The sequence below is a fragment of the Coccinella septempunctata genome, chromosome 2, assembly GCF_907165205.1.
Source record: "Coccinella septempunctata chromosome 2, icCocSept1.1, whole genome shotgun sequence".
NCBI classification, from domain to species: Eukaryota; Metazoa; Arthropoda; class Insecta; order Coleoptera; family Coccinellidae; genus Coccinella; species Coccinella septempunctata.
The window spans coordinates 24,139,075-24,150,012 of NC_058190.1; the positions used below are offsets into that span (position 1 = coordinate 24,139,075).

The 10,938-nt window shown below is 40.0% G+C and overlaps 1 protein-coding gene across 1 annotated transcript; it reads left to right on the plus strand.

Annotated features, from left to right (window-relative positions):
• Positions 1-6,913: 6,913 nt before the first annotated feature.
• On the plus strand, positions 6,914-7,489 carry LOC123307078. The gene is made up of 2 exons (XM_044889280.1): positions 6,914-7,149; positions 7,204-7,489. Exons 1-2 carry the CDS (start codon positions 6,941-6,943, stop codon positions 7,487-7,489), a joined length of 495 nt encoding a protein of 164 aa, XP_044745215.1. The 5' UTR covers positions 6,914-6,940.
• Positions 7,490-10,938: the final 3,449 nt, after the last annotated feature.

Consider the following 10,938-nt stretch of genomic DNA (forward strand, 5'->3'; position numbering starts at 1 on the left):
AAAATACAATCATTGCAGTGGCAATGGACATAATTTAACCACTGGTCTCTGCAGTACACCTTGAGTAGTTCGTACAGTAGCTACCCTAGCTATTTTGTCGGTGCCAGGATGCAAGTTCTCAATGCGTCCAAGTCGCCAACGTAATGGCGGAATTTGATCGTCTTTTATCAAAACCAGTGCGCCTATTGAATAAGGAGATGAGTTGGTATTGAACCACTTTTTCCGTTGCTGTAATGTGTTCAAATACTCTAAACTCCATCGTTTCCAAAAATCCTGATGGATACGAGTTAAGAGCTGCCAACGTGATAATCGACCGATAGATAGGTGTGACAAATCGGGTTCCGGAATAGCAGTTAAGGGGGCTAAGGTAAGAAAATGGCCTGGTGTCAAAGCAGACATGTCATTCGGATCGTTGCTAAGCGGACACAGAGGGCGTGAATTGAGTACAGATTCAATCTGTGTGAGAACTGTATAAAATTCTTCATAGGTTAGAATCTGATGACCGATCACTCTTAATAAATGGGATTTGACAGATTTTATACCGGATTCCCAAAGACCCCCAAAATGAGGACCAGAAGGCGGATTGAAACTCCACTCAATTTTCTCTTCCAACACAGCACTGTGCATATAACCCGAAATCTCCCGAAAAGCTCCCCTGAAATTTGTCCCACCATCACTAAAGATGTGATTGCATCTACCTCTTCGAGCAATGAACCGACGCAATGCCGCGAGAAAAGCATCGGAAGTCAAATCGGACACTAACTCCAAATGCAATGCCTTCGTTGTAAAACATACAAAGAGACATATATACGCCTTTAACGATTTGGAGCCACGAGATTTTGACATGGTTATAAAGTATGGACCACCATAGTCTACTCCTACGCACTGAAAGGGCTTCAATTGATTGATGCGCAAGGGTGGCAAGTTACCCATGGGAGGCTGAGATACTCTGGGATTAACCTTGAAACAGGTATTACAGCAAGAGATAACTTTGTTTATAGCTCGTCTGGCTGATAATATCCAGACCTGTTGAGTGAGAAGAAACTGTAGGGTCTGAGCACCTGGATGCAGATATATTCTGTGAAAATGCTGAATAAGAAGTTCAGTAAGGCGATGAGATGAAGGAAGTAGAGCTGGGTGTTTATGATCATAAGCCAGACCAGAAAATGACAGGCGACCGCCCACCCTGAGAACACCATCTTCTCCAATGAAAGGATTTAATTTTCGAAGCGATTTGGATATAGGCTTACCCGACATGAGATTATCTATTTGCTCCTTGAACACGTCTCGTTGAACCTGTTTAATAATGAAAAAAAGTGCTTCTTTGAGTTCAAATGAGGACAATCCGTTTGCCTTAGGAGCTTTTGAGTTTTTTGTGTTGTGAGCGAATCTGAAAATATAAGAAACTATCCTCTGAATTTTTGAAAGAGATGAAAACTTTGAGAGAAAGTGGTCTACAAACGATTGAGAAGTGAAAGTCGTTAAGGAGATGTGACGTTCTTCTTCTTGTACAAAATCTAAAGAATTTTCTATCTCATTACTTCCGAAGCTGATGTTTTCTGAACGAAGCCAGTCAGGGCCCGCCCACCATAAAGAACAGTTCAACAGTTCGGTTGGCGTTAAACCTCGTGAGGCGCAGTCAGCCGGGTTGTCCTTGGATTTGACATGATACCAATTTTCTGTTGAAACTAAATCCTGAATCTGAGCTGTTCGATTACTTACAAACGTTTTCCACCTATGAGGAGAGGACCTTATCCAAGTTAGGGCTACCATAGAATCAGACCATGCAAAAACTTCGTCAATCCTGAAGGCAGAACGATAAACTGATGAAATCATATGAATAAGTTTAGACAACAACAGACATGCACACAGTTCCAGTCGTGGAAGTGAGATTCTTTTTAACGGAGAAACCTTTGATTTGCCACATACGAATGATGTGTCAATGGAGCCATCAGAGTAGAAAAACCTGAAGTAGACAACTGCTGCGTAACCTTGCTCACTGCTATCTCCAAAACCATGAAGTTCACAGCGATGAAAAGGTTTCGATGCAAGTTTCCGAGGTATTTTCAAACTATCTAATTCACTCAGCTCTGATTTACACTGATTCCAGCGACGATTGACATCATCTGGAAGTGAGTCATCCCACTGCAGTCCCAGTGTCCAAAGATGCTGGATCAAATGTTTTGCCAGGAAAGTGAAAGGAGAAAGGAATCCCAGAGGGTCAAAAATTCGAGAAAGTTCAGAGAGTATGGTTCGCTTAGTAGATACACAACAACTCGCCTCTGCAAAGTACGAAAATTCGTCCGACGAATGAAACCACCTCAAACCCAGAATCTTGATTGTTGGATCGAGATCAAAATCCAAAGAACTTTGGTATTGATGATCCAACGGTATGGACAAAAGTAATTGAGAATGGTTACTACTCCACTTTCTGAGTTGAAAGCCACCACAATTCAATAAGGAAATCAGTTCCTTCTGTAAAAGTTTCGCCTCTTCTAAATCATCACAGCCTGTAACAACATCATCAACATAAATGTCTGTGAGTAGTATTCGACAGGCATTTGGAAATCGATCCTTCTCATCCTTGGCCAATTGAGATAAGGTTCGAAGTGCAAGAAAAGGAGCCGGCGCCACTCCGTACGTAACTGTGTTCAGCCGATACACCTTTATGGGATCCGATGGAGAAAACCGCCACAGTATTCTTTGAAAATCACGATGTGAAGGTTGAACTAATATTTGTCGGTACATTTGTTTGATATCGGCTGTGAAAACAAACCTATGGACACGAAAATTCAACAAAATTCCTATTATATCTTTCTGCAATTTTGGACCTACCAAGAGCGCATCATTCAAAGATAATTTACCCGGTACGCGTGCTGAAGCGTCAAAAACAACCCTCAACTTTGTTGACGGACTATTTGGTTTAACTATACAATGATGAGGAATGTAAAACACGTTCTCATTGTCAGAACTTGAAGAAATCAATGTCATATGATTTCTTTCCAGGTATTCCCTCATGAAATTACAGTATTCCTCGTAAATATGCGGAGTCTTGACCAATCTATTTTCAAGAGAAAAAAAACGACGTAATGCAAGAGAATATGTGTCACCAAATGAAATTGTGGAATGATCAGGTTTAAATGGTAAGGCCACCGTGTAGCGTCCAGAGGCATCTCTCGAATAATTCTGTGCGAACAAGGTATCGCAAAGTTGATCTTCTGGTGATATTACGGTAGTATCTGAAACCTCTTCAATCTCCCAGAATCTTTTCAACGAAAAGTTTAAAGAGGACTCGGATAATGACAAATGAAATGTATTAACTGATATGCTAGGTGATTGAATCTTCCCCATGAAGATCCAACCAAATATCGTCTCTAGTGCAGTCGGTTCCAAACCGTTTCCTTCAATGCGACCATGCCGAAGTATTAAAGAGAAAATATCTGCTCCAAGAAGGAGATCGATTGACTTCGGGATGGAAAAGTCCGGATCGGCTAATTTTTTGTTATCGATACAAGTCCAATAAGAAGGATTGATAAAAGAACTTGGCATTTGTGTACATATCTTTGGAATAATAACAGCATCGAATGTGAAAGACGGATTTATTTGACCCGTTGGACGAATAGTACATTCGGTGCTACCATTAGCAGTAGATGAGCCTTCCCCAATACCATTAATAGAAAGTGAAGATTTACAAATTTTCAAACCTAATTTATTCACACAAGATTGAGTTATGATATTTATCTGAGAACCACCATCCAAAAGAACTCGGACCTTTTGAAATCTACCCCAAGAATCGCGAATTTCGACTTGAGCAGTTGCCAAGAGGACGGTTGAATTTGAAGAAACATTCGTTAAAACTTGAGCTGAACCTGAAGTGGAACCTGATGTGCTTGCACTGTTTGAATACAAAGTTTCCGTTAAAGGATTATTATCGGTAGTACTGCGCATGTGTAATAGGGTATGATGTTTACCGTTGCACGTACGACAATTTGATTTTGAAGAGCAAGTATTCATCTGATGCCCTGAATGCAGACAATTGATACACCAGTTTTTATCTTTCACAATTTTGAAACGATCCTGCGTGGATTGTTCCAAAAATGTTGGACATTTGTAAATACTATGACTCAATTTACAATAATTGCAGCTTATGTGTTTCTTATTTGAATCATATTTGGTTTGAACAAGAAGTGCAGAATTCCGTTTCTGCATTGAGACAGAACCAGATTTCGAACTTTGGGAATTCGAAACTGCTTGAGTCTTTGAAGGAATAGAAAGCGCGGCAGACTCCAATGCTATACATTGATTCGTGAGGAAATTTCGTAGATTAACAAATGAAGGAATATCCGTTGAACACTCATGTAATTCAAAGCGCTTGATCGAAGCTGAGTCCAGTTTCTGAATGAGAAGATGAAATAAAACAAAATCCCATTGATCAGTAGGTAAACCTAAATTCTTTAATACCGATAAATTTTCCGCAAAAACCTCCAAGATTCGCCTAAGGCCTATGGATGAATCATTCTGCAGTTTTGGAACATTGTAAATTTCCCTCCAACAAGTATTAGCAAGAAGTCGTTTATTCTGATACCTTTCAGTTAATGTCTGAAAGGCATTTTCATAGTTTTGAGCAGTCAGTGGATATCCTTTTAATAGACTCAAAGCATGAGAAGAAAGTGAACTAAGAAGGTATTGAAACTTTTCTATCTGACTTAAGTTAGAATTTTCGTGCACCAAGCTTTTGAACATATCAAAGAAAGTAGGCCACTCTTTATAATTCCCATCGAAAATGGGTAATACTATTTTTGGAAGTTTCACATTCGGCGAACTGAGAGAGGGGTTACTATTTTCCTGTTTTACTGAAGGAAATAAATTAACGTAACTCGTCTTAATGGTGTAATAATTATCCATGAAGGCCGTTCGAGTAAACCTTTCAGCTTCTAATTCAGGTTCTTCGGAAGAAGCTATAATAGATACAATTGACGAATGTAAATTTTGAAATTCGACGAAAATTTCCTCAAGTCTTTCAAATCTTAACTTGAATCGTACGTGGAGACTTTCGTCAGTAATGGCAGATTGCGCTAGATTTAAGATTTCTTCAAGATCGTCACTTAGTATCTGTCGACGAGCTTTGAGTTGTTTCAATTTTGTTGCCATGATTAGTGGTTATTCAAGGTATACTGCAGAAAACAATATGTTATTTGAAAATTTTACCTGAATAATTTTAAGAATGAGTAAGTACAATAATTGTTGAAATGAAACAATATAGATTCAATAATAAATTGTTTTGAAAATGTGAAATTTGAAAGTTTGATTTTAATGTTGATGTTTTGAAAAGAGGTTATGAACATAGATCAGAAAACAATCAGAAGTTGTCTATGTTCTGAGAAAATGGAAGATGACTTAATTGACATTCAAAACAACAGGTTATGAACATAAATTTGTCTATGGTCATAAGATTCCTGAATGTCAAGTTCGATATGTTATCAGTTTTTTTTGAGGTTGGATCAATATGGAATGAATGAAATTCCGAAATGCTTGATCGCATTAATTTTGAAAACGCGGTTCGAAAATTCGGCTCGCAAAGGACCAAAATGGCACGACAAGGGCCTTTGAAAATGAAGGACCGAAAAATATGAAAAGAAAAATATGCAAAATGCAAGAGCAGAAAAGCGAATGCTGGAGTACCGACTTCTGCCTACCTGCGGCTTCACAGTACGGCTGAATTCGTCGTCTAGGCACTCACTCGCGAAATAATCACTTTCGCTGAGGTTCGAGTTCGTGGATTATTCGAAGAAAATTTATATTATACGGGAAAATTGGTCTGTAGTTCATCGGACGAGAGCCATATGAATACTGGCTTAACGACATCCGTGCAATCCTCCAGCATATGTTACGCGAAAAAATTAGATTTACATATATTGGATGGAATCTTAAAACAGCGAGCAAGCGATTCGGAAATTACGGAAAACATTAATTAGTTGCAGTAACAAACAGTTTTCTCTAGTTGCTGAAAAATATGATTATTCACCCCTGGGAAAAATGTCAATTTATGCAGCATTCTCAACAGAGTTCTGATGGAAGGTAGACAAAATAATTTATTCAGGAGACGATATGTCTTTGGACTTGATTTATATAAGGCCAGAGAAAGAACTTTTTTTCGTCCGATGAGAACCTTCTTGCTTAAGGTTTCTATTTTTGGTTAATAATCTGACATTTAATGAAACATAGAAAGGATTCATTAACATGCGACCACAGGGGCTCGACTACACTTTAGCATAAGTCGATTTTTTGCACAGGAAGGGTCATATCTTATGTATTTTGACGAGACGAGTTCAATAAAAGTGGTTTCAATGTTAGGAAACCATTGGTTCAAAAGTTATGCCTCTTAGAAGTTCCAACGTTAAGTCTTTTCTAATGGCCTTTTTGTGTTGCGGATTGGTGCTATCTTATGTGTTTTGACTAGCCGAGTTTAGTTAAAGTGGTTTCAACATTAAAAAACCATTAGTTCATAAGCTACGCTGCTTTGAAGTTTCGATGATAATTGCATTTTGGATAATTTTAATTATGCTCTAATGTTTGTCACTTGTAAGCTTAGAACGAAAAAAAGTTATGACTAGAAGGAAATTCACGTCAAATTTGATTAGATTGTGGTTTCTTGTTATTAAAGTGAATTTATTAATTTTGCTTGTAGGTAAGTGAATTTTATGATTCGTCATTATAAATATTACTTTTCTATTCCATACCTAACTCGAATTATCCGATACAGGATAAAATAAAAAATTTCGAATGTCCCAGAATTTGGAATGTTAGAAAGTTGCCAACTACTTTGGAGTCAGGCAAAAGATAGGCGATCGAGCAGAAACTCCTGCCATCAACGCCACCAAACTGCCCTCGTCACCGAAGGCCAACGAGGGAGTACTCAAAGGGTGAACATGGCTGTGGAATGTTTCGCTGCACAAAGTGCAACTGGAGTAGATCCATAACAGCAAATTCTTTCCTCAGCCATGCTCACATCCGCCCAGATCAACTGGCATGGATAGCCTACGGCTTCGCCTGGGACTGGTCACATCGCCAGCTAAGAAATGAAGCGGTTGAGTTAGAGTTGCCGCCCGAACAACAAACTGAATACAGCGAGAGCACAATCTCCGCTTGGTATATAACTCCCCACATAATAGTTCTAGTGGAATTGATTATAATCTGTTTCAGGTATCACTACTGTCGCGAAATGATCATCGATCATTTCGATTTACATCTGCACAATATGAAGCTGGGAGGTCTCGGAAAAATTATGCAGATTGATGAATCGAAATTTGGGCGGCGAAAATACAACCGTGGCCATTGGGTTCTGGGTATGATGGAGGATGGAAGCGAAAAGGTGGCGATGATGGTGGTCGAGTTCCGTGATGCTCACACGTTAACAGCGCAAATTAGGAATTATATTTTACCCGGTACCACGATCCACACGGATATGTGGCGTGGTTATAATTTATAAAGTGAAGCCGGATATGTGCATCGTCGGGTCAACCATTGTGATCCCGAAAATCCCTTTATCGGTAAGCTTAAGCTTACCGATCTGGCATGTAAATTTACATGCCAATTTTCCCTATATAAGTATTTTCATTTCAGCTTGTAATGAAGTCCAGTTTTCTGAGGAAAATTGGAATTCATTTTAGTGCATTTCTTTCGTTTTAGATTTCCGTCTTTCAAAATATTTTAATTCTCGAATATTCCGTACGTTCATTCCGACAGGCAGAGTAAAAGTAAAAAACCGCTTATCTGTATTTCACGTTGTTTTTCTTACATGCCGCTGAAGATTTCGACATTTTTCATCGGTTGATACGCGATAAACCGGAGCTGACGACGTTTTTCATTCTTGTCGCATTCTGGAATTTTCAGATTTTTACCGTGAGAGGGGATATGCCTATAAAAGCAAATTTTCCCCCGCGACGGTCACTTTTCGACTTTTACTTCAGTTCTTCGACTTGCTCTCTGACTTTGCTTCAGTATTTCGATTTTTCGTTTTCTAACGTGGTGACTTCTGTTTTAAATTCAGTTAATTTTCCGTATTTCTTTCGCCGTTGAAGAATAATTATTTTGTGTTTGCATCAGTGCTACTTAGAGTTAATGTTTTTAGTTTTTCTTTTAAATCCTTTGAGTTCCGCGAGTGCTTGAAACAAAGGAGGTAGGTCCCTGTCTGTACCGTTCAGTTTCTTCGTTAGACCTACGCCGTTACTTCTTTAACTTTGACACTGCTGTACTGTATCGTTTTTCTGTTGTATTTTATCGTTCTTTACCCTGTTTCGCGAGTCTGACTTTTCCCTTCGCTATCAGTCATGGTGCGGAAGCCCTTGGGGTACTGAAGGGAAAGTTCCGTTGACCCCCCTGTCCGCGTTCCGCGTCATAAGTGTTGAATCCGAAATCTCTTCTTTTCTGTCAGTCATGGCGCGTTATAGCCCTTGGGGCAGAGAATAAGAGATACCGCTCGTAGTCAGTGGAATCCCGTAGTTGCGCTAAAAATAGACCTTTTCTTCGCTGTCAGTCATGGTGCGTTATAGCCCTTGGGGCAGCGAATAAACGTCTCGAACAGATCCGCCCTTATTGTGTTTCATTTCCGGAGAAATACAACTACATACCGATACCGTATAGCAAGTCCTTAGCATTCGTTCCGTCAGTTCTGGTTGGCGCATTTTTTATTGAACCGTTAATTTTTCACTGCACCCGGTATAAACCTCATAAAGTGCTCGTGACCGGATAGAATTTCCCGAATGGTATGTTCGCTTATAGAATCACTCATATTTCATACCTACTGTGATAGACTTTTCGTACTCTGGCAGCTCCTTACGGTTGCTCGGGCGCCAGTGGGGCAATCAGTCAAACCCCACGTCTCTCACAGAATCCCCAAAGAATTGGAGAGCCCGGGTAGACTTGAGTATCAGTGGAGAAGGGTATCGATGAAGACTAGGGCGGTAGCGTCTTCCAAGTGTCTGCTTTTCAACGGTCTTTAGGCGTCAGAAAGAGTACTTACCTCTTCTAACTAAACTCTTAGATGAAACTGATTTAATAAATAGACTCTCACTGGCAAAATAATTGGCAACAAAAATAAATGTTCAACTATTTATTTCTATTAAAATAAACTGTACACAAAAGAGAATATACAGGTAGACTAAATCGTGGACGTCAACGGCTGTGTCTGGTCGGCGCAGGACGGCTGGCAAACTTTCACTTCAGGAAAATGGGCGGTTTCGGAAATATACGGAAGTAAGTCAAGTCTCAATTAAACTAAGTGCAAAGAAACATGCACGGTTTCGGAAAAATATTTCAACTAAGGCAAGACACAATTGAATGAAAAGTACGAACGGTTTTAAAATAATAAACGGAATTCAGTCAGGCCAAAATTTAAAAACACCAGTTCACCGGGGTACGCCCTCTATCTCTGTCTCGGTGGTTTGTCTATGATCCGGTGTCCTTCGGTCTCTCTCTCTCTCTCTCTCTCTCGGTGACCTCAAGCTGGCTGACTGTCAAACAGCGGCCACAGAGTCCGGCGGTGAGGGTATTTGACGGTTATGGAATCCCAACTCTATGCTCGGCGAATCTAACCTATAACTATAATTCAAACGGTTGGAAATCGGGATGAAACGGTCAAATATTCAGGAATCGGAGAAATCAGGGGGGCCCAACGTCCTCCTGGGACCCAAATGTCACCCTACGGTAACGGAAAGCTATATACAGCAGGAAATGGTCAATCTACGGTTAATTCGGATTTTCAGCCAAGCAAAAGTCTAGAGAGAATATTTTTCCATAAAGGTGCAATGAAGCGGTAATAATTTCAACAATCACTTGCCTTAGATTTTCCTTTGCTTCGTAAGTACGGTTTTACTAACTTTGCACACACTCCACTCGTTCACCTCTCAACAACGATTCATACTGATCTTGACCTTCAGCGACGGAACTCGAAGAAGTAGGTACCCCGGAAAATTGTCCCCACCATGGGTAACTCAGTCCCCCATTGGATAAACTCAAATTGTTCGGTAAATCAACGGGCTCGGAAAGAGACAGAAACAATTGAAGAGAAGGAAAAACGGAACAAGTTGAAAGACCTTTTTCGAGTCAGAAAAAGTACGGTTCAACGAAAAGAATTCTTAAATATATGAATTCTGAAAACAAGATATATTCGGTCTCCGCTACAAATATGGGACTGGTCGGTGGAAAACAATGACATGAAATCAATTGGTAAATCCCCCCTATGATAATTTAACGGCTTTCTTCCGAATTTCCGAAATACTTCGATTGTCAGGTCCTATTAAGAAAGTATCGGTAGAGAAATTTCCTTTTCGTGGCGGGGTAAAATCTGCCTCGTCACATCCCCCTCTTTCGTCGGCAAAAAAAAATAAAACGAAGTTTTATTTTTTTTTTTTTTTTTTAACCCCCCTGGGTATCGTTGCGGTATTTCTAAATGTCGGTTTCAGCCTGTGAAAGCTGCGGGGTTATTGAACTCGGCGTTATTTCATGACCTGATGAACTCAAACGGTAATTAAAAAAAAACTGTCGGTTGGCGTATCCACCATGTCGGTAAGAAGACTTAGCCTTCTCGGATTTTCAAATTGGAAAATTATTCGGTCAGGTTCTTAACGGCATATACCTTTCAATCCCAGGGGATTTCAGGTCCTTTATGTGGATGTGTCTGACAACCTTACCACTGCCATCCTTGATGTCATACACCACAGGAGAGACTATGCCTACAACGGTATACGGTCCGGAGTATTTCGGAGCCAACTTGGCGGCAACTCCTTCTACTGCAGAAGATAAGGAATGCCCTCTTCGGTACACTTGGTCTCCAATCCTATGACGCCAGTCCTTACGACGTAGGTTATAGTGACTTTGCTGGACGAAGGCTCGTGTTAATCTAGTTCGGACAAATTTAGTTTCGGTAAATCGGTTACG